The sequence below is a fragment of the Sylvia atricapilla genome, chromosome 9 (assembly GCF_009819655.1).
Source record: "Sylvia atricapilla isolate bSylAtr1 chromosome 9, bSylAtr1.pri, whole genome shotgun sequence".
Taxonomy (NCBI): Eukaryota; Metazoa; Chordata; class Aves; order Passeriformes; family Sylviidae; genus Sylvia; species Sylvia atricapilla.
Genome location: NC_089148.1, coordinates 4947231 through 4971107, shown reverse-complemented (window position 1 = coordinate 4971107; position 23877 = coordinate 4947231). Strand labels below are relative to the sequence as shown.

At 43.3% G+C, this 23877-nt stretch overlaps 1 protein-coding gene across 2 annotated transcripts in view; it reads right to left on the bottom strand.

Annotated features, from left to right (window-relative positions):
• Positions 1–11689, bottom strand: part of RGL1 (ral guanine nucleotide dissociation stimulator like 1) — a 53751-nt gene extending 42062 nt beyond the window's left edge. The window contains exons 1-2 of one of the 2 annotated variants that reach the window (XM_066324670.1): positions 11557–11689; positions 10253–10363 (exon numbers count right to left, since the gene is read on the bottom strand). In XM_066324670.1, coding sequence (XP_066180767.1) covers positions 10253–10363; positions 11557–11583 — 138 coding nt within the window. In that variant the 5' untranslated portion in view covers positions 11584–11689. Of the gene's footprint in view, positions 1–10252; positions 10364–10518; positions 10872–11556 lie in introns of those variants that run through there. The other variant, XM_066324671.1, reaches the window with a different exon arrangement.
• Between the last annotated feature and the right edge of the window lie 12188 nt (positions 11690–23877).

Here is a 23877-nt window from a genome sequence, read left to right as displayed (position 1 = left end):
ACTCCATGGGAGGAATGCAAAGGCTTCAGATCTGCCTTCCAAGGGAAACACCTCCTTGTTACTCATGGGGCATTTCCAACAGCAGCACAGCGGCTGCCATCTCCAAACCAAGGACACCAGCCCTGCCCTAAAGGGTTTCTACTCAAAGAAACACAAAATGCATCAGAGGTACAGCCAGAGATTACTACAGACCAAGCAAACAAAAGCAGAGCTATATCTTCATCATAATTTTCTTGCTGTATTTGCATGGAATATTTAAACCAGGTTTCAAGTGCACCTCAGGAGCACTTAGTTAATTAATCTCTTTTGTGCTGAAGACAACAGCTAATCCAGATGGGTGTACTGACTTGTTTACATCCCAACACCAACACTTCTCTGAGATGTTATGAACCTCATCTGACAAGATCTATCCACAGGAATCCTCTAAACAACTGAAGGACGTTCTGCTCTCAATCTGAGTCAAAGCAGAAACTCAATTTACCCAATACATGCAAGCTTGAGTGGGGCATAAGCTATATTTTGGAGGGAATAAAAACCTAGCTAGCTCTAACGTGATGGTCTATTTCTGCCTTAGGATTTACAGATAATAACAAGGAGCCACTGGGATCTGGCAGTCTAATGAGATCTACCACAAGTCTCCAGCTTGAAGCCCAAGGGCTATCTCAAGGCATTCAATCATTCCATATTGTTCAATCATTCCGAGTCTTTCAATGGAAAATGCCACTTAGTAAGAAAAACACGTTGTTTTTCTCGCACAAAGAGCCCATGGACTCCCCAGAAAGGAAGGAACAGCCACTGACTGGAAGAAAGGCTGAGTCTCCATAGGGAGAAAGGCAGGACAAAGCAGGTGAGGGGGTGGGAGGGGAAAATAATCCTTTAAACTCCTTTCAGACAAAAAAAAAAAAAAAGTGAGAATAATAGAAGAGAAATAAACAGATGAAATACACTATAATAATAGGATCACTCCACAGAAGCACTTGAAATGCCTACACCTCCTTAGTCCTGGCTGCTGTCACAGCCATGTTTGGGACAGCCACGGAGGTGGCACAGAAGAAAAAGTCAGAACTCCATCAGTCTGCAACCAAGCAGAGCAAAGGTTACTGCATGTCACCATGCAAAGTGGCACAAAGCCTCACACCTGAGGTGGAGCTGCCAAAATCTCATTTGGATTGCCAAAGCTGCTGAAGGAGAGCTACACTCTGATGTGCAACAGATGGCTGATGGAACTGAGCAGAGATAAATGTGAGAGGCCAGAGAAAATATCTGCTGAAAGTCCTGCCCTCAGAGGTCCCACAGTGGCACACAGACCCGAGAAAAGACCTGAAGGGTTACAGTAGGTAGAGCATTACATATTTCAGCACAATGCTTGGAAGTGACAACAAAAAGCAAACCAAAGAAAGTCTGAGGAGCCCACCTGTAGAGTACCCTGCTCTGCTCACGCTGCCTCATTTTTAAAGCAGCTATTGTGAAGCTGAATGGGGTAAAGCAAAGGGCAACCCACACAATTCCTACTTTTGCAGAGTCTAAAACTGCACAGATGCAAACTTTTGCTTTACACACATAAAAAAGAGCAAGATTTGAGCACCCAGAGTTCTCCTTAACGAGGAGGAGGTTGCAGGGCTGCTGGAAAATGAACCCACACCAAAGTCCTGTACCGTGTGGCAATATAGCCCTGACACCTCCTGGGCATTGAAGTCCTCATGGTTCTTTTGATAAGAACCTGTGTTCAATCTTATTCTCTCTCATTAAACATTTGCTGCCAACAAATTGAAACCAGAACTTTATAAACAGCCACACATAATAATTGTCATTTTAAACTAAACAAGAGGTTTTCCCCTCCTCTAATAATGGCCAGATGCTATAGAGGAAGGTGAAGAAATAACACCCATAACATTCAGAATAGCAAGTCTAAAGGAAAAGACTCTTCTCAGCTGCAGGACATGTTTGCTTTATCCTGAAATCACAAAAACTCATGTATTGTGTTTGGAATCTCATGCATTTGTTCTTATTATTTATATAAATGTTCAGTCCTTTCTGAATCCTCCTGGACTTGGTTGGAGAATGGAGCCTCAGTCCTGTGAGGATTTATTGTTAAACTTGCACATCAACCCCAGCTGCACCAGGACACAAATATAACACTCCTCACCTTTCTGGTGTCTCCAAATCCCTTCCCACCTGGGGATCCCCCTTCTAGTTCTCCTACCTTTGAGATGAGGGAGCAAGCACCAGGAACAAGTGAGGAGTTACTTTCATCTCCCTAACAGCATTTCCTAAGCTTCACTTCACTCACCTCCTTCCCTACTGTAACTTAATATTTGAGCTTCCTTTCACAACTGCTGCTGCATGGTGAGCAAATGCTTCCACAGAACTCTGGACTCAGGAGTCCAAGCCTTCTCCTCAGATGGTTTCAATTAATTCACTTCTGGTCCTAAATTGTTTCCATGTGCTGCTGTGCCTTGCTAAGCAGCTGCTCCTTGCTGCATGTGTCACATGTGAAGAAGATATCCATGTGATAACACCATGAAGCCACTAAATAAATATTACCATGCAGCTCTGACAGCTAATCCATCTCCCCTGACTTTTTTTTTTTAATGGTTCAAACCCTTCAGCAGCCTCAAAATCCCAGCCTTTTTGAAGTCACATTGTCCCAGAAGTACTTTTTCCCCCATCTCTTTCCCATCTCCCAAATGAAAGGGGAATCTCCCAAACCCAGGCCACAGCACTGAGGCTCAATTTTAATCCTACCCAAATCCTGCTTTTCTACTGTGTTATATTACAATGTCCAACACAGTCAGTCTGGAGAAAATCTGTAGCCATGCTTTGAAAGTTATTTGGGTGAAAGGTGCTGTAACAGAATGCAAGACCATTATCACTTCATTTGGATGTGTTTCTCCTTTCCTTGCAGTCCCTAAATTGTCACCTGTTGGTGGCACGGTGCTAAACTGAACTACAGTATTCAAGCACTACATGAGTTCAGTTTGGTCCAAGGTAAAAGGACTTCCATGTCCAAAACATGCATTTCCTCACTATGGCTTTAAAACTTCATTTCAATTAAAAAAAAAAAAAAAAAAAAAAAAAAAAAAAAAAAAAAAAACAAACCCACACCACATTAAAACAAAACACACATCCTCATACATCAATAAAATTCTTATTCCATAAGGTGTAAAAACTTAACACAGACTTTATTGTTGAGCCCTACATGCTAGTGTAGCACCCAGGAAGAATTACAAGTCACTTCTTGTATGGCCACTGAACATAACACTTGTTGGGGTGAATCAAGGGCAGAAGTACTTCTGGGAGACTGCAGGAGCAAACCATGACACCTGCCCAGAGACAGCTGCTGGAGAACTGCTCAAGCCTTCAGGAATGAGGTTCCAATCCCCTTTAGGAACCACCTTTTACAAGCTCTGATGCTATCTTAATGTGATATTAACACTAAGACACCACAAACCTTTTGCCCCCTGCTTTACAAGACACTTCACAGCAACTACACAAAGACAAGTAAGAGCAGGACCCACACCGAGTTAGCATTTATTTACCCCTGTTACACAAAATAACCCTGTTTTCTCCAAGGGGCTAAGCCATGATCTGACTATTTTGTGCTGGCTTCTTCACACAGGTGCACCCCCTTATGGTGCTGGCTAAAGGAAATTCTGTATTTAAAAAGCAGCAGTAGTAACAGATGCATGTTCAAACGTGCATTTACACACATTTTTAATTAGCTTTTCCAAGGTTAAATTTAAATCCAAGTGTGACTAACGTACTTGAAATGCTTCAGCCTGGTTCTTTAAATGAAGGCATCAAAACCTAAACAGTGAAACTAATGGTTTCTCCAGGGCTGTTCTCTGTACAACATCTCAGTCCAGTTCATGTGCTGCATCTCACAGGCTTTCAGATGACACATAGCCACATTCCTTGCCAACTCTTCCTTAACCCAACAAGTGACCTAGATCTAGCATGCAGGAAAAAAGTGCCAGTTCCTTTGCAGAGCAAGCAAAGTTTGGGGGTTATTCCTTTTACTGACTGCTTCTTAAAAAAGGAAGCAAGATAACACTCAGTGATGTCAGCAGCAAGACAGTTAAGGGACTGGAATTTAGGGAGAACCTGTAGCATCCGAGTAGCACAGTTTAAAAACACCAGTCGTCCTGGCTGTCAGAGGAATTCCCAGGGGAAAGCAATTACAGCACAGAATGTCATTCTAATCCTGCATGTCACAGGTAAATGCCAAGGGCAAGATTTGCCCACGAGCAGGCTGGCTGGGAGATATCCAAACTGCAGACACACACAACAAAACAGTCTCCAGAGCTTTACTCAAGAGGCTCCCTTAACTCTTGCTCTTCCATTTAATATAAGAATGATTAGCAAGAGGTGGCCCTGCACAGGAAGGGAGGCTGTCCCTGTCTCTCCCTGGCTCCTCATGGCCATGCCAGGGTAACACCACAGGATTAAAGCACTGCCACCCTGTCACGCTTTGGCAGCTTGGAGTGGGAGGTTTTACACTCAACTGAGAGCATGACACTGTGCTACAAAGCCAGCCACCCTTCTAATTATGCATTTTGTATTTGCAACTGGGAAAGTAATGGACAGTAATCTTTCAGGCTTCCTTTTTAAAGCTCTTAATTGGCTCAGTTTCCATTTTTGAGTGTCTGTTGCACACACAGCCTCTATTAACCAGCTGATGACTGTATCCAAGACTGCTACTTAGGATACCCCTGGAGCCTAAAGCAGGAAGTGAGGAGAAAAATATTCCATGAGAAGTCATTAATAAGGGCTGTGAATAGCACCATGGTACTATTATGCCCACAACTGAAGGAAGGACAGGAGGAAGGAGCCTACTCCAAACCAAAAGACAAGGTGAGTGAGATGCCAAAGCTTTCTTTTGGATAACTGTGCGCATTTCTACAGGTAAAATCATTCAGTTCCCTCTGAATGTGTTACTTTGTGGGTCTCCAGCACTCAACAGGCATCTTCTCCCAAGGAAAACCAATGTGAGCACACCCCATCCTTCTTCCTTCTCCAACACAGCCCCTCAGAGACTTTGGAGTGGACAGTAGCTTGTCTCTAAATCAAGAGACAAAACAGCAAGCTACTGAAAATAAAGTTTTAAAACACAACACACTCTTTCTAACCACATCATTCAAATTCCTTGCTGCGCTCCCAAACCTTCCCTTCCAGTTACCAATATGCCTTTTTTTCTAGCCTGACATAATGCCAAACTGATGATGACTGTCCACCCCAAATCTTTGTTTCCTGTCAGCTCCTTGGGAGCTGCTTTTCTGCTTCTGCCAAATACACAGCCAGAACTACACCCTGGCCTTGGTCTGGGCAGTCAGGACAGGCTGAGGGAACCTGATTAAAGAGTCTGCTTTAGCCAAAAGTGACCAGTCAAGAGACAAAACAGCAAGCTGCAGCAAGGACAGTGATCAGCCAAGCCACTGCCTGCTGATTCCACAGGAAACTACACTCAACCAGAACATCTGGGATCTAAGGGTAAGATGAAAAAGAAATCACAGAGCTGACTCAGAAGGGCATGTGGGAGGGCAGGAGCAGGCTTAGAGAAAATGTGAGGTTTGCTTCTTCCTAAATGTTGATGGTTCCAGGCACCACTTAAATCTCAACCCAGAGTTAGGAGGTCTGTGCTGGAAAAAAAAAAAGAAATCCAGCCTAAAACTTCTTTTCTGACATATTGATCAAGTTGTGCCCCAGGTCCCAACTGGGATACAGATTACTTAGCCACAAGCTTTTGCCATGTTTTTCTGTCTGAGCTCTCCAGCACAAGCTCCCTGCCAATGTATGTGACTGTGGAAGTGTTTAGAAGCCAAATTTGTGGTCACACGCAGTTTTCAGTGCAAGGCAATCACTCACACTAAGTAAAACAAAACAAAAAAGTAGTAAAATTGTATAAAACTAAAAAGTCATTTTTAAAGCACCGCAAAATTCCCAGAAAAGGTAATTATCAAATAATAGCAGTGCTAAGAAAACACACAAATATTAAGTGATTGATTTGCTACTTTTCAGCTTCTCCCTCTTTTAAGGCAGCAAAAAGCACCCTTCTAACAGCAGTTCATTGACAAATTTTGGAAGAACACGTTCTGCTACACACCCAACATTATAATAATAAAGACACTTTAAGACAAGCTATATTTTGCATCCATCTCTGCCTGAATGAACCCCAGAGCCAGAAGTTCAGCTGTAGCCAAGAAGAGAAAGCAAAAACTAAAGACCCTGTTTCTAAAATCTCCTCTAGATGTGTAATCCATGCCTGATGAAGCCAGGCAGCCTGGCCATAAGTGAGCAAACTGTTTATCTGTTACCTGGGCATTTAAGACTCAGAGGAAGGGGAGCCTGTGTCACCCATGAGTAAAGCAAGAATCTCGATGGTGAGGATGAGCAATCGTTACAGGTGTGAGGAATCAGCACTGAGGCTTGGGGAACTCCAGTTCCTGGCTGCATTTCCTGTGACCTGCCCCACTAAGTCCACATTGTAGGTCTCTTCCTCACTCCTTCCCAGATGGACTCTGATAGGAAAATACATTTGCAGGTAATTCAGGAGTCTCTCCTGTCTGAGCAGCTCATCCTCACCAATCCCTCCTCTCCCAGGGCTGGACAGTGGTGTCCCATCCCTCCCTAACTCCTGGAAGGGGGAGACAAAGCACTCCAGCTGCATAACAAGGGGCTCGACAATAGTCATCTCACAGCATTTTAAAACCTCGATTGCTTTTATTTCAGTAATCTTGTCCGCCCACCTATACCACAGCCATGCCTCTATTCTTCCTGCACCACTCTTCCCCCTCTCCCAGCTTCCCCCATACATCTTTACCAGTGCTTTTGCCCTTCTCTTCAACTATTTACAGTTTCCCATAGATCACCGGCTGGAGTTCGCCTCCCCACACCGTTCACACTACCAGCATATTGCTCCTGGCCACAGAAATTGAGGTATTCAGGGCTGATGTACTTTCACAGCCACTGTTGGGCTGTTCTTACCTACCTCTGGCTATAGTGTGACTAAACTCATCTCTCTTTCATTTCACGGGGGTATTCTGGCTGTCAGTTCAAGATCAAACATGATCCCCCAGACATTTGTCTCTTATGCTTTGGTGTCTTTTCATCAGGGACAACAGCACCATCCTCTTTGGCATCCAGCCTCCCTATGGGCTGCATTCACATCCTCAGAGGGAAGCTGAATCCCTTTTTTCTGGCTCTTTCTGAAAATAAAGTTTTAAAACACAACACACTCTTTCTAACCACATCATTCAAATTTCTCGCTGTGCCCCCAAACCTTCCCTTCCAGTTACCAATATGCCTTTTTTTCTAGCCTGACGTAATGCCAAACTGATGATGACTGTCCACCCCAAATCCTCCTCATCCCCTCTTCTGAGTGTGTTCCATCCATATGTATAAATCTTCTACTTCTCCATCTTTTTCTCTCACCAAGATGTCATGTATCTCAGCTTCCATGGCTTTTGTAGCTTGTTCCTCTCTCTCCAGGATCTTGGAGACACCAAAACCCACTTCGTTTAAAAAAACCAAAAAAAGCATTCATGCTTTCTCTGGTTGAATCCATTCTGTTTGGCAGGGATTCTCTCTCACTATTTCTAGAAGATACACTTGACTTTTGAAGCTTTGATACCAATCATCAGCTAAGATGTATGTACAGACAATCCTCTTTAAATATCACCTCTGCACATTCTTTTAAGTCAAAACAGTGCTTTTGTGCAGCATCTCTCACAATACTGAGCTCCCACTAGAGCTTTTAATATTCCCTAATAAACTAGTGCTTAAAGTCTTAAGCCTCACTAAATATTTAGTGACTAAGTATGTGGTGACAAAAGCAGTGGCTATTATTAGCATCCTTTGATGTCTAATATTAAATTTAAAGCTAAGAAATTCAGCGATTTTCCAAAAGCTTCACACTGCTGAAATTTTGGAACTGCTGATGCCTGCTTAAGCCTGTTTCTCTTTCACTTTTGTTAGTTGTAGAAGTTTGAAAACACAAGAGAGACGTTTCTGTGTTTCAGTAGGCAAGTGTTTATGGTGCTGTAGCTGGAATCCTGTGATTGGCCTTTAAACAAGCCATTCTCTCATTACATGGCCCATGGATGGGTTCTTAGGATGGAGAATTTTAAGGAAGGTTTATTAGACTTGAGCTGCCACAACAAACCAGGAGAAGCTCAGTGCCTCAGAAAGGGTCATATTGCTAAGTGGGCTTTGACAGGACACAAACTGACACTGAGAATAAGTTTTTAAAAAAGTAAATTTAGGCATGCATATGATCAATAAGACAGTTACTATGTTTGTTACTGGGAAGGCTCAATACTTGCTGATGTACAAATAGGTTGCTGACCTTGAGTCTTCAACCTAAGCCTGACTTAGAGCACCATCAAAAAAATTAAGACAAACATTGCTAAATCCTACACCTTGTTAATTTAGTGCTAATGAGTTTCAAAGTATAGAAAAAAAATCATACACCCTTATAAACTCCAGATTAAAAAAAAAAAAAAAAAGTCACCTGATGACAGTTCTAAAAGAGACAATTTGGCTTTTCAAAGCCAAACTGCTGGGGGGCAGGGATGGCTCTTCATAAATAATGCTCTGGGTTGGAGGCTATTTATTGATTTCAGGACCACAAAAAAAGCCATTAAGAAGAGCTTAAAATATTTCATGTTCTGAAGAGCTTAAGGGAAACAAACAGCCCATATGTTCCAAAATATTTTTAAATAATATACGTAAGATTTGGTTTTTTTCCTCGTGAAAGAGACCAGACTGGAAGCCAAAGTCACAGATTTATACCCGGAACAGGTGTGGATTTCTGACACATTGTCTCCTTCCCCACAAACATTCCGACCTGAAAAAACCAACAACAGCCTCAGGAACCTGACAGTCACTGCCCTGACCTTGCAGCCCCTAGTGCTCCTGTTGGGATGGGCAGCATCAGCTGTAGGGATGACTGCAGGAAAATACATGCTCCCTTCCTTAGAGAACACAACCAAGGCCTGGCAAACTCCTTCTATTACAAGGAACAACACAGCCCAAGCAGGAAAAAAGTTCTACTTTTCTAAACTATGTTTATGGGACACAGACACCTCCAAAATGATCTTCACCTCTGACATAAAACCAGCCGGGAAAGTTGCAGGAACTCAAATAGACTTGGTAATATTTTTCCTGGTAAAAACAGGAGGCAGAAATGGGAAATCTGCCACTCAAAGGAAGCAGATTTGAAATTATCTGTTCTGATTAGTACTCTGTGTACTTCTTGGAAACACGGGAAGCAATGTCTGTATGCAGGACAGAATTTGCTTATTTTTCCCGACTCTTGTTTCAGCTCTGCTGTATTGCTTCACGTCACAGCAGCTTCACAAGAAAATGACCACATATAAATCTCAGATCAGTTTTAAAAGCTTTTAAAATACCAACATGGATACTACATCAACCCAACTTCTTATGTTACTGCCTTTAATTAAAAAAAAAAAAAAAAACCAAAAAAACCCAAACATAACAAAATACTACAATAGTTATAGGCATTTCCTGCAGACCTGGCCCCAACTGCCACAGCTACACTGATTCCAATGAAGTGAGGAAACTTTTTATCAGCTGGGGACTTGGCTTGATAAAGGTGAAGGCACTCAGCAGCATGTCAAATCAACTGTGTGCATTTAAGCTCATTTTACTTACCATTAAAGCCTTCGTGCTTTGAAAAGCAGTACAGAGCTGTATTTCCTGCAGAAATGCAATTAATTTCTCATCTGGCTAAGAAAGCAATACAGAAATAAGACCCAAACCAATATTCCCTTAAGTTCAGAGGAAGTTCTGCTGACTTTGAGGGACATTCACCAGTCAAAATAACGTAACTATTTGTTTGGAGACCTGAGATAGGCTCCTAACAGCAGAAATGACCCATAGTCCAGTCTGAAATAAATGTTTAGCTCCTCGGGCCATAAGCTAAGATCCTTATTTCTGCACCAAGAATCACCTGATACATGGCAACAGCTGGTCAAATTGTTTTTACAGGTCAAGAAAAGAGGAAGAGTCAACACAAGGAGAGTGTTATTTCAGATGACCCAAGCAGACTAGCTCAGTGTTTGTTTTGTTCTTTTTTTTTTTTTTTTTTTTTTTTTTTTTCCCCTTCAACCATGAGAGCAGTCAGCGCTAAAAGTTAATATTGTAACAATTCCTGTGGAATTCAGCTCCCCGGAGACTGCTCCGAAGTCCACGAGCAGCCCTCCCCAGTGCCCCGGTAAGTGGCCTCACTTACCCCCAGCCACCTCGCTCCTTTGTTGGCAGCCTGCTGAATCTGCACTTTTTTAAGGGTGACATTGTAGACAGCTCCATCTTCTACCTCTTCACCCCCATCCTGAAATGTGGTCTGCCAGGAAAAAGGAGAAAGAAAAACAAGATGAAAACCTACTGTTTCCCCCTTTCTGCTGACCACAATCCATCCCAGGTGCTCTGCCGCTCCAGGCAGGGCACAGGAGATGGGCAGCACAAAGTACACACAACAATCAAAGCAATCCAGGACACCCTTAGGTTGCGGGAACACTGCAGATATTCTTGGCAAAGCTGTCCTTTCCTGTGGTATCGAGGTACCCTGACTTTCCATTTAACTGTTTTCCCCAGACTTGCACATATTTTAAATAGTTGCATAAAGTCTTCTAAGGAAAGAGTTTGGTTTTGATTAGCAGTCGTCTCCTTCCTCCCTCCTTTTCTACAGCAATTAATCTCTTTGGCCTTTCATTTAGGGAAGGATTCGCACTTTTAAAACTGTTGAATTACTTCGGCACACAGCCTTGAATCTTTGAAGCTACACAGCATTTAAAACACAGCGACATTTTAATTCTTTTGAGAAGGAGAGATCTGAAGGGCTTGTGATTTGCTCTTCCAAAACCCTATTATTTCAAGAACAAGAGAAAAAAAAAAACCCTAGCAGCTTTAGAGCCGGGGAGAGAGAAGAGGCGGAGGGAAGAAGAGCGGATAAAACCGTAAATGAAAACCCGAGGGAAATAAAGCGGAGTGCAGTGTGTCCCGAACTTGCAGCGAGCGGGATGTAGGGACTGTGCTCGGAAGCGGGCACGGCATCGCGGGGCACGGCATATCCCGGTACAGCATCGCCGGGCACGGCATATCCCGGTACGGCATCGCCGGGCACGGCATATCCCGGTACAGCATCGCCGGGCACGGCATATCCCGGTACAGCATCGCCGGGCACGGCATATCCCGGTACAGCATCGCCGGGCACGGCATATCCCGGTACGGCATCGCCGGGCACGGCATATCCCGGTACGGCATCGCCGGGCACGGCATATCCCGGTACGGCATCGCCGGGCACGGCATATCCCGGTACGGCATCGCCGGGCACGGCATATCCCGGTACAGCATCGCCGGGCACGGCATATCCCGGTACAGCACCGCTGGGGACGGCATCGCCGGGCACGGAACCGCTGGCACCGGGCACAGCATCGCCGGCACCGGGCACGGCACGGCACGGCACGGCTGGCACTGAGCCCGGCCGGGCAGCGGGACGCGCGGCAGGGCAGGGCAGGGGACGGGACAGCGGGTTACCATTTTCGCTCTCCACAGCAGTTTCATCCTCGGTGGCTTTGGCGGCGCCGGGTGGGACGGGTCGCGCTGCGCCCGCCGCGGGCCGAGCCGAGCCGAGCCGAGCCGAGCCGAGCCGAGCGGCCCCGGGGCTGCGCGGGAGGGACGGGCCGGGGGCGGGACGGACGGACGGACGGACGGAGGGACAGGGGGAGGCGGCTGTGCCTGGCACCGCCTCGGCCCGGCCCGCTCCGGGTTTCCTGTTTATGGCCGCGGCCCCGCTCCGAGCGCCCGGCGCTGCCCCCGCAGTCCCCGCGGGCCGTCCTGTCCGCCTCCCCGGGAAGCGCCTCCTCCTCAGCTCCTTCCCTTCCCTTCCCTTCCCTTCCCTTCCCTTCCCTTCCCTTCCCTTCCCTTCCCTTCCCTTCCTCCCCTCTGTCCTCTGGCGGTGCCCGCGCGGGGCGGAGGGGAGCGGGGACGGCCGCGGGTCAGGTGTTCGGGCTGCCGTAAGGAAGGAATTTTAAGCTATGCTTAACTTCAAAAAAACTTGCTTCTGCCAGTTGGGAAGTAAAGAGATTAAAGGTTTTAGTAAGGCCTGTCCTGCAGTCGCCGACACTGGCCCCGCTTTTATTCTGTGTCGCTCACAGAGGAGCCCCCATGAGCCATCAGCACCTCTGTGGATGCTCTAGTTGTTGGCACCTCCGTGCTGACACGACCATACCAAGACACCCTAAAAACCCCACTCACTTCGTTGCTTCCTGAGCTGTCTTCAGTTACCTGCTTTTTGGGACTTAAAACAGGGATGATTCAAGTGCACAAATTCCCGTGCAAGACAACGAAAGTGCTGAGAATTGCAAGAGAGCTCGGACCTCCCAAAGCCCCCCATTAACCTCCAGCAGGTTCCTGGTGTTATTTCCAGCAGTGTTTGTTAGTACCGGTGACCCGAGGAGCACTGCAGGCTCGAGGGCTCTCAGCACTTGGACCTCTTAACACGAGGAACCATACGGAAGAAAGGAACATTATTTTCAGCTACGAAACCAAGACTGAGCTGTGTGGTCACAGGTGCCCTGATCTGATCACTCGCCAGGCTGTGCTTTTAGTTGGCATGTGTGATCCTGAAGTGATCCGCAATAAATAGACATTGAAAACTTGACTCCAGTGTACTGCACCTACAAATGGAAATAAATTTCCCAGAGTCCTGGGGCTTCTGTGAAACTGCAAAGAGCATTCTGAACGCTTTAGATTTTGCAAACCGCTCTTCCACATCGTAATTTTGATGTGCAGAAAGCGGAGTGTGCACTGAACCCCTCGTGGCCAGCCCACAACCAGCAGGTGTGTGAGTACCTGCAGAGCAAATTGCTGTTGAACAGGACCAACATACCAGCAATATGCAAATGCACATCCAGCCACAAGAAGTACAGCACCAATGCCAAAAAAACTAGTCTGAAATAAAAGCTCTCTTGTGTGATGACGTCCTGGTGCCACAGTACGTGCACTACCATCACTTTGGGTATCAGTCACGAAGCAGTGGCACTTACATCTTTACTAAAAATAAAATGGCAGTGAGCTAATACAGTGGGAAGGAACTCTTGCATTTGATTCAATTTAGCTTCTCCTGAATCACACGTTTCAGACTGGATCCTTACAGAACACCTTATGGACAGACAAGCTGAGGACTCTCCATTCAAGGCAGAGCACAAGCCCTCTCAGAAATTACGTTCCTGAATCCTCTTGGCCACTGACAAGTGTCAGAGGGAACCTCCATTGAAGCAGCAGATGACTTCATACAGTTTAGCAGGCAGCAGAAAGCTACCGTTTTTATTCATTGGATTTGTCATTAGTCTTGCACAGAGCTAGATTTTCTTCACTAATTATTTTGGGGGAGATACAGTGCCCAGACTTTAGAGCCATTGAATTGTTCAGATTGAAAACAATCTCTAAGATCACTGAGTCCAATCATGTCACAGTGAAAGGTTACAGAAGGGGCAGAAATCAGACATTCTATTGATAATTGTCTGCCTTGGGAAAAGAACGTTTCGAGGCCCCTAAAAATCTGCCTTATATATGCAAGCACTGATCATTTAATACTGGAAAAGAGAAAAAGCTTATATAACACTTAATTACACTTAAAATCCATTATACAGTGTACAACTTATTTGAGACCAAGAGACAGAGTCCGAATGCACAGGAAAACATGAAGACCAACCAGGCTCTGATTAATCTAAAAGATGTTCTATAAAGATTTCAAGGACAGAAGGAAGCCTGAAAATGAGGAAGAAGAGTCTACAACTGTTTAGTAGAACTGCTGGTTTTCTCTTTTAGCAGACTTTAATCACAGAACTGATCTACACCAATGAACTATGCGGTCAACACCGTGTTAAACATTTGGTTCTTTCCAAATCATGTTCACATGCAATAACTGCATTCCTGCCATAATTAAGCGCCGTGCCTGCCCTTTTTACCGAAGCAGAATTGTTCCTCTAATACATCTGAGCACACATTCCCTCCCACTCACAACAAGAGAGAAGCACAAATCCACTTGTGAATGCAACTTTACACTTCTCACAGTGAAATGTTATCTAAAGAAAATACTTTGAGGTCTGGAAATTGACCATTTAGAGCCCAACAAGAACTGGCCAACTGTTCACAGAGAAATAAGGTAGTGGCAGAGTGATGATTTTCCCTGGGTTTCAGCTGTTGCTACAGCTGGCACGCAGACGCCTGCAAGGGAAGACAAAGCACAAAGATCTATAAAGCAGCTGGAAATAAAGAACAGCTCATCTGACTGCCCCTGCTCAGGGCCTGGCAGGAGAAGAGTAGGAAACAGAAGTCAGAGATACACCAATATGGAAAATATTTGGGAGAGCAAAGGAAAAGGACAAAGCAACAAGGTGATGTAAGAATGATCCCTGACAGCTTCTCCAGGAGAGAAAGAAAGCACACAGCCATGTATCTGAGGTGTGCATGCAGCTCACCTTCACTGGGCAAAGATGTTCCCTGGGAGATGGGGAAAAAACACACACCAATGTCTTTTTTTTTTTTTTTTTTTTTTTTTTTTTTTTTTTTAAATAGGAAACACACTCCTTGCATTACAAAAGCCATAAATTAAGCCATGGTTTCAAGAAGGTTCTTTCAGTGGCGGTGGCAGCTCAAGACATTTCCACTCATTGGTGCTTGAGTAGGCCAGGAGTCAGAACTGGTTGTGTGCTGATTATGCAAGACATTTCCTAGTAATCATGCCTTTGTAGTCAACATTTTTATAGTATTACCTTTTTCTCCAAAGCAATGTCACCTCAAGGGCATTACCTAGCTATTATTTGAAAAAGAGAATTCCATGAGAAACTCTGTTCATTCTGGAGGAAAGATAAGAATCCATCATATAGCATAAAGCCTGTCCAAAGAGACACCCCTGCAATGGATGATGCCTTTGAAGTGAGTGCCTACAAAAGAAAATAAATACTGTTTGTATTAAGACTATCTCATTAATTGTTATTCATCTAGTTTCTTTAAACCACACTTAATTCTTGCTTTCTGTTTGTTTATGGCACGTGCTCTCAATTTGACAACTAACAGGTGGTGTGGCCTACAGTTCTGGAAATTGAAACTAAAAAAAAAAAAAAAATCATATGCAGGTGAACCACAAAAGCAAGATAATGCAGACACTACAGAAATCCAAACACAAATCAGTTTTATATTGTGTTTCTTTGACAGCCCACTCTGAGGTGTAGCTTGGCTGCAGGGAGCTCTTCACCACAGACAGTACAGGAGATTCCCCTAGGAGTGTTCCTTGCATTGTGCACAGCCAAGTTCCAGCTTCCCACTGCATTGCACAGCTAGTTTGTCATGGGCTGCTTTAGAGCTGCTTAATATTCAGTGCACTGCTATCTCCTGAAGGTCCTTTATGGCACAGAGCACCTCACAGGCACATACCTCACATTTCCATCAGCACGGGCAATGCTTTGCACGTGCTGTGAGCTGATGTAGAAGGGAGCAGAGGTGAGGCAGGTCTTTCATCTGCCTCATCTGGGATTAATCAACTTGGTTATATATATTCTTTAAATGACTGAGATGCACTATCATTACACATCAGCCAGTCAGAAAAGTTGTTAGAATCAAACACTGAATTTTAATTACAAAGTACTAACTAATCAAAGTGAACAAAATGCTACATTACACACTGTATGTCTGCTTTGTGACTGTCTCCAACCTCTGCAAGCCTCACTCCTTTGCAAAAGGGAAAACACTGCTCCCCTCTCACTCTGAAGGATGTGACAATGAAGCTGCAGCTCAGTAAAGAACCAGACACACCAGTCCATCATAATCTGTCTTCCTGGACACCAGAACTAAACAGAAGCCTTCAAGAAATTGCAAATATTAACCAGCTTCATTGTAAAATGCCAGAGGAAATGCATCAAGACTCCCATACATAAAACTAAATTAATGATTCATAAGGCTGCAGAATTAACTATGCTAAGTCAAAAAACTAAGTGCTCAAGGAAGCACATCCAGCCATCCCTGGCCCTCTGATTTCACATGTGATTGCAGTTAGATATGCATGCACTATTTCACAGGCTGTGCTGTCCAAAGGGACATAATCTCAGATCTGGGGGGGGCATATCTCCTTCAGGAACAGCAAGTCCCTGGACTCCCATTGGGAAAGGCTTCAAAGCAATCCTGTGTGTAAAACCAGGGGCACATCACTGGGAAAGTGCACCCCCCCTATGTCGTGGGGAGGAACAAGGGTGTATTAATTGTCCTCCCTGAGCCTCTGCCTCCAGAGGAGTGCAAGTAGTGCCTGTGTGCCTCAGAGTCTGGGCTTAGCCCTATCCCTACTCACCCACACCTTATCCCTTGGAAATGACCTGCAGGAGCAGAGGCTGCAGGTCCTAGAACTCAACTTTCAGCTTCACGGATCACAAAACACCCAGAACCTTTTTGTAAACCATATGTGCTTTGAGAGCTCTTCTGTCCCTGTTCCATGCCCACGTGACCCTGCAGCTCCAGAGCAATATCTTTCTCTAATTTTGTGCTGCAGACCTCCTCGGTTGCTCACAGTAAATCCTCTCTGCTGCACATTTCAGCAGCTTTGAAGGAAGAAACAACACCCTGGAGTGCACGCTGAGAACATTGTTTTCTGAGGCTCGCAACTCAGTCAAATCAAAGCCAAAACTAAGGCACTTCATAGTTATGGCTATTTCAATGCCAAATTTTAGCCCACAGGCCTCAGCTACTCACACTGCAGAGCTGTTCAAAAGAAGGCAGCAAAAAGTCTTTATGGAAGGGAAAAATATTTTTCCACTCTCCTCATATTCACACATGGATGAAATACTTTTGCTGAAACTTTCCAAGAAGTTCACCTTTGAGCAGAGGCCAAGGGCCTTATTTGAACAATTTTAAAACTCTCTGCAAAGAATAAATACTTTAATCATATAAAAAGGCACTGCTCAATTACAGATTTGACTGTGGGTAGCTCTCCTCACATCAATTCCATTGTCATGGGACCTAAATCAGCCTCAGTGCTTACGCAGAACTAATAAAAATTATCCCTGCCTCTTCCAACAAAAAGTTATGGAAGACTGAGAACAGAAGGCTAATATATCCAGCAAGCATTTCAACTGTACAAGGACACAGCAATGCCATAACAGAACATACCAAAATGCCTCAGCCAAAATCTTCACGTCACATATAGAATAAATCAAATGGCTCTCATATTGTTACTAGAAATATTGTCTTCACTGTGTTTCAAATCTCTTTTTCTGCACCTAAGTCAGGTTTAATAATTCAATTTTCCATTGCACAAACATGTGTTGGGTTGATTTAGCACAATGCTGATTTTCCCTCTCTGCTCTCTTATCTCCATACACTCGCTGATTCTCCATAAGAAGCATCTTACTTTCAATAAGTTTACAAATTTGTCATTTATATTATTGGCTAGTTAGTACTCAGTCCTCCCCCTCATTCCCAAATTAATTGCCATGGTTCCTGTTCTTTTTGAGCGAGCATCAGTTTTCAGAATAAGAAATTTAACTATTTGATTAAATGTGTTCTCAAAACTTCTCTTCTGCCCTGTTTCATTTTGCTTTGATTACAGATATACTGCACATATGCCTTTTATGGCCCTGTTACAGTGTGTTTAAACAGGATAAATCTCTGTTGGCTATAAGGATCCTCATCTCCTAATTCTGGCACAGAATCTTTTTCATTTTTCCTCTTAAAAGAGAAATATTTCCTCCCCTAGAAGCCTATGTCACTCCAGTATCCTTTAATCCAAGCACTCCCCAGAAGACTCTGAGCTTATTAATTATATTGGAGTATCTGTTATTTAGGATACTGGGAATACTTCTCCTTCTGTCTGGGGCCCCCTGAGCAGACCTTTGCCAGTGAGCTCTGTATTTATATCTAACTAGTTCAAAGCCCAAGGACTTTGTCCCTCCCACCCATTGGGTTATAATCAGATGGCAGCATGTCTTGGGTTTGACTCACTCCACTCATGCACACACTTAGTTTCCACAATGGGTAAATGAAGAGTTTGAATTTAAATGCTGTTCTTACAAAAAAATCCTAGTGCTTGCATTTTCTTGACCTCTAAGATTAAAATAACAGGGATAAATTCACAATAAATCCTTGTATTCTTATAATAGTTTGTGTTATTTGCTTTTTTAGTCAAAATGATCCATATTTAACTCAAGAACTATGTCCCTCCTTTATTGTGGGACATGTTTCAGGATACTCAGAAGTTCCTAGACCTTGATTTAAGGAACTTGCTGAATGCCTGTCATATCAAAGAGATCTTCTGGATGCTGGAGATGGTTGCACACCATGGACAATTTTGTCAGCCAGATCTGAAACAAAGTCTTGCAAGCTTTTCAGCGACCCCAAATTTTCCCAGCACTCAGGCAACAGTAAACCAGAGTTATCATAATGTTTTCTCCTCTTCATTGGGCTAAAAGGGAAATAATTGAAGGGAAGCAACAATTCTTCTTATCTACAGATCTCTTGATTTTTAATGCTACATTCATTCTATCTGACTTCATCGAATCCTACAGAGATTTTATAGCCCTTCTACAGAGTCCAGCAGACCCTATTAAATCAGACTCCTTCTCCACAGTTTTCTTTTGAGCAGGGAGGAGCCACAAACAAGTGAATTGTAAGCCAATATGTAACAGATAACTCCAGAAATATATAGTGTGGTCCCTCTGCAACCACATAATGTTTTTTCATCATACATACTCCTCAAACAATTAAAATCTGGGGGCTTCACTAACTACTGCAGCCTTGAACACAGGAATCTCTAAATTAGAAATTATATCTTTTGAGTGCAGTGCAATAAAATCCAGGTTTGGGGAGGCTGGGGTTTGGGGGTTTTGAGTTACTTTTTTCTTTGATTGGTTTTACCTCCTCCATCTGTAAACTATCCTACAGTCATACACAAGAGTCTGTACAGCAGTGATTTACCTTCTTCAACTTCCACAAATCTTCCTCAGGGGATTTCTTCTTTCATCATCTAAAAACTCTCCAGCAAGTTCCACCCTTGAAGAAAAAATTCCGTAACTGTTTGAAAACAAGACAAAGGCAGTCTTGAACTGCAGAGAGCAACACATTTACTTCTAATGTCCATTATGTTCTCTCTGTGGTGAAACACAACAGTTGAGTAAAGTCACAGTACAGATAAGGAAGAGGCTCAGTCAAGTCCATCAGGTGCTGTGCCAGCCACACACACAGTGGCACTCTGGTTTAATAAATGAGTGCTAAACATGATTCTGGAAGTGGCCTATTTTGCTTGGGGAGGCAAAAATGCCTTTATCAGTGTAAATCAACTCCCATTTTTCCCTTTCTGCTGCTGTGACTCTTTTTCTACCTACTGCAGACTCCAGGCTTTCCACAGCTCACATTCCTACCCATCAGATCAATAAAAATGCAGTATTAAGACTTGCTTTTTCATTCATTTATTTAATCCTAACTTTTAAGACCCCTCAAAACTCAATCTCACTTTTTTGACTCTCCTTGTTTTCATTTTAGAAGCTTTTCATCTCTACTGGTGCTTCTTCTTACAGATCATTGCCTACCAGAAGCTCCCCAAGGATAAAGGCTTTGTCTTTTATGTACTAACACTATACCCTTGGTAACCAGTTTCAAAATGACACACCCAGCTTTGAGATGCACCTTCATCCTGATGCCAGAAATGCGTCTGTACTTCAACAACAAGCAATATTTCCTTTACTAACAGATGTTTAAAAAATGTACAGCATATCACTAGTGTTCTAAAAATACTTGCTTTTGTTGGTATTTACCTTCATACTTTGCCCTACATCCTTCCCCTCGTTTATTCTACCTCTGTTTTGCCTTTTGCTTTTCATGCCATGCTCTGAGACAGACTCCTGCTCACTTGCAGATGCTCCAGGACCGGGCATAAACCCTCACTGTGACCTTTAGGCACTGTTCCAGTGCAAGGACTGATTTTTCCATGGGTACCTCAAGTCCAACACTTCTGCCACTGGGATGTAGAGTAATAGAGCACAACTCACTTGAACAAATGATCAACACCTATTAAAAGTGCTGTGAATTTTTGGGAGCAGCACACTCCAGCTATAAAGAAATCCCTCTTTTTACTTGGCTGCTGCTGTCATACATCTGTCACTTCCTTGAAGTGCTGCTGGTGACTTCAGCAGATTCACTTGTAAGGGAAAGGTGACAGGATTAGACCCACAGGCTGTAAACTCTTCCCTCTGGGATCACCTGGCTTTATTATTATTGGCACATTGTGCTCTGGCAGCAAAGACATTAATTTAAGGATACTCATTGCTATTTCCAGCTCTATTACATCTATTTTTGTTTGAACTTATTTAAAGACAACATTATCAACCCAGGAACAAAAGGCAGGAAGGAGATGGAAGCCCGCAATGCTCTAGACAATGACAGGAAACAACCTGTGTTTTGACAGTTCCTCCAGTTCTCTTCCAGATGATTTTACCAAAGAATTAGACAAAGTCCAAAAAGCAAAATAAAACCCAAAACCCTGTGAAGAGGAAATCCTCTTGTATAGGTGCTAACAGAGTGGAAAATTTTAGAGAAAACTCACGTCTAGCATCTAGCCTACTGACAACTTACTTAGCAAACTCATACCTTATCCATTGTATTGGGATGAAATACATGTATTTCTAAAGTTCTACAGAAAGACTCCCTCAACAAACCCCAAGACCTTAAAAAACGGCAAAAGTTGAACACTGTTAATGCAAAATTGTAAAAAAAGTTGGCGCAGAAGCCACTAGTTTATCCTGTGGAGATCTCCTGGGAACACAGGAATAAACAGGATGGAGGAGCCTCTTTTCAGGGGCATTTTATAAACAGCAAATTAATTGTGCAATATGTTACTACAGTCAGGGAGATGAGCTGGACTGGAAATCAAAACCTAGAGTAGATAATTATAAAATGTGCATTAAAAACCATTAAATTACACGCCAAAAAAGTCAAAGGAATATTAAAATCTTTCACTTTGGGTTATAAGGTGAACACTGAGAGATCCATGGAGAAACATTTCTGGTAAAGTTACTCCTTACCTGTCCACAACTGAATTGTCAGGACATATGTATGCACTACACAGGCAATTTTTCAATCCTGGTGTACCCACACCTGCCTTCTGTATTACAGGGATTTTGTAACATCCTCCAAAAAAAAGTAGCTTAAACATAAAATCTTTCATCCACAAATTAGTTCTGACCTTGCTAGAGAAACCTATTCAAACTGCAAGGCAAGTCTTTGCTAATAGTGCCAGCAAGAACACAAGAAAGAGTCAAACATTACAAAATAATACAAAAGTACAAATAAAGTGGTCACCAGTGCACCGAGGAATGGAATAAACCACCCAATGCATTCTCAATCCAGCACCAGACACCATCAGGTCCCAGTATGTTTCAGTTATTACAGATTCATCCTGGATTAAACCTGCAACAAGAAGTGAAATGGCTCCATATCTTCCTCTTCCCCCAATAACATGTCTGTTGTTCGTCATGGATTGTTTTCTAAACCTTTCCTTTGCAAAGTAAAAAGAAAGCAAAGAAGCCACAACCTTTTTAGGTTTTTTTTTGTTTTTTTTTTTTTTTTGCCTTTTTTTTTTTTTTCTTTTAAGAAAATATTGAGAGTTTAAGCTCCAGCCGTGCAAGCAGCCAGCCGTGCATTCATCACCACAACGTGGCATGATGTGTCACTGGAGAATTTGGCACCCACTTAAGAAAAGATATTTTGCTTATTTTTGTTCCACTGGCTAGTCCAAAACCAAGTGCAAAGTTGCATAATCCCTCCAATTCTGTTGGAGAAATAACAGTCAGAATCAAGATCCATGGAAGAGGGAAGGAAAAAAAAAATTCCAGCCCTGTTTTCTGGATAAGATGTTAAAAATTAAGAAGCAGGAGTTCTGTAGAGAAAGCACTGCTCTTGCTCTCCCAGGCAGGCTTCTTGCTCTCCCAAGTGGACTCCAGACTTCATGTATTTCTTTCCCTCTATCCCTTCCTCCCCCAGCCCTTGATGACAGTATTTGGCAGGAACTTCTAATTAAAAAAAAAACAAACCAGACTGCCTTTGTGCTACCCCAGCAAACCTCTCTGGGGGAATGATGTTCTTTGCTCAGCAATTCCTGTTCTGCTCAGAATGCCAGCACGAGGAAAGCAGCTGGAGTGACTTCCTATTCTCCATTCAGGCCTGGCAGGCTCAGAACAAAGCCTTACAAAAAGAGAGGCTGAAACCAAAAGAGAATCACTGACAAAGACGTGCACAAGGGCTCTGGTAAGATGTTATTTCCAACAACACAGGACTCAGCAACAACTTGAGCCACCAGAGGCCTGGAGAAGCCAGTGGATGGTTGTGGATAATTCTGTGGCTGCAATCCCAACAGCTGCCGTGCAGACACCTAAGGATATTGTCCAGTTTAATCTGAACACCAAGAGATTTACTGCAAATCCCTCTCCACAACCAATTCTAACAATGCAGCTATCACCACATCTCCCAAGCCTTCATGATTTTTTTGATGGACATTACTTTTTTTCCTGAGAAACATAATGTCTGTTTACAAGTGCTTGGAAAGCCAAAGTTTAATCCAAGGGATTACAGCCATTAAATTCTCCTATTCTCAATTGGACCACTCCTCGAGCTTTAATTTGAAAATCCATATATTACTTGCTAATTTCCTTACAATTAAATGCCAAAATCCAAAGCATCTGAGATCATAGCTGAGTTCTGGAAGAGACCCAAGAGTTAAATCTCCAGGGAAGTCAGGCAAGGCTGATAATTTGGTTCAGACAGGGATATATATTTGAGTTTTTATGACAGTGATACTGGATAACACTCCAGCCTTGCATTTTCTCCTCTTTTTCATCTTTACTCATTTCTTCCTTTTAAGAAAAGGTGACCTTTTTACTTGCCTCTCATCACTAATCAGATCTAGATAACACTAACTAACCCTTACAACAGCCTGGCTACTGAAGGTTTGCTGAGAGGGTGAAGGACATGAGAGGGGAACAGTGTTGCCCCTCCAAGGTAATTTAACTCCACTTTGAAGGTCTGGCCTTTTCCTGAGGCTGTGTCACCACAACACTGGCACCAACTGCATCTCCATAACAGGATGGGTCCCCTTCCTCCTCTCCCACCTCCTTTTCTTTAATCACCATGGATTTCCTTCCCTGTAACCTTGTTGCCAGCTCTCAGTCTACTCCGTGGATAGATTACAGATTCCTCTGGTTCAGTCTGCAGTTGAGGGACGAGGAAAGCAGTTCCTCCAATAGTATGTAGACAAGAAGGATGGAAAAAAAAATTTTCCAAAGGAATAGTCACTCATTAAATGTTGATTTACATAAAAATGCATTAAAGGAATGCCCTGCATGTAACATAGAGGGCATTAATGAATTTGTTTCTACATGTTTAATCAAAAGTCTTAAGAAAATACGTGTATCACATCCATGTTATGACTAGCTCCAGGAGCAGCTCTCTCCCAGAACAATCCTATGGCAGCAAATCCTCTGCCTGTGCTAACCTGCCCTCTCTAATCTTTGTTGGGCTCTGTGTTCATACAAGAACAGAACACACCACCCAGATGAAACACAGATATTAAACAGCTATGCTAAAAAAAGAGAATCTGCAGCAAAACTTAATTGGTCACCAGGGGAGGGACACACTAGGGACTGTGGAATCCCTTCTCAGGACATTATTGTGCTTATTGTGCTGCAGGAGAAGTATCTTATCTACGACACTGTTTTGCCTTTTCCTGCTCAATTACTTGAGGAATTGTTTTATTTTCCTCCTCAGTCTCCTTTGATGTAGGTATTCAGGCCAGCAACAGTGCAGAGTGGGGAGAAGGGT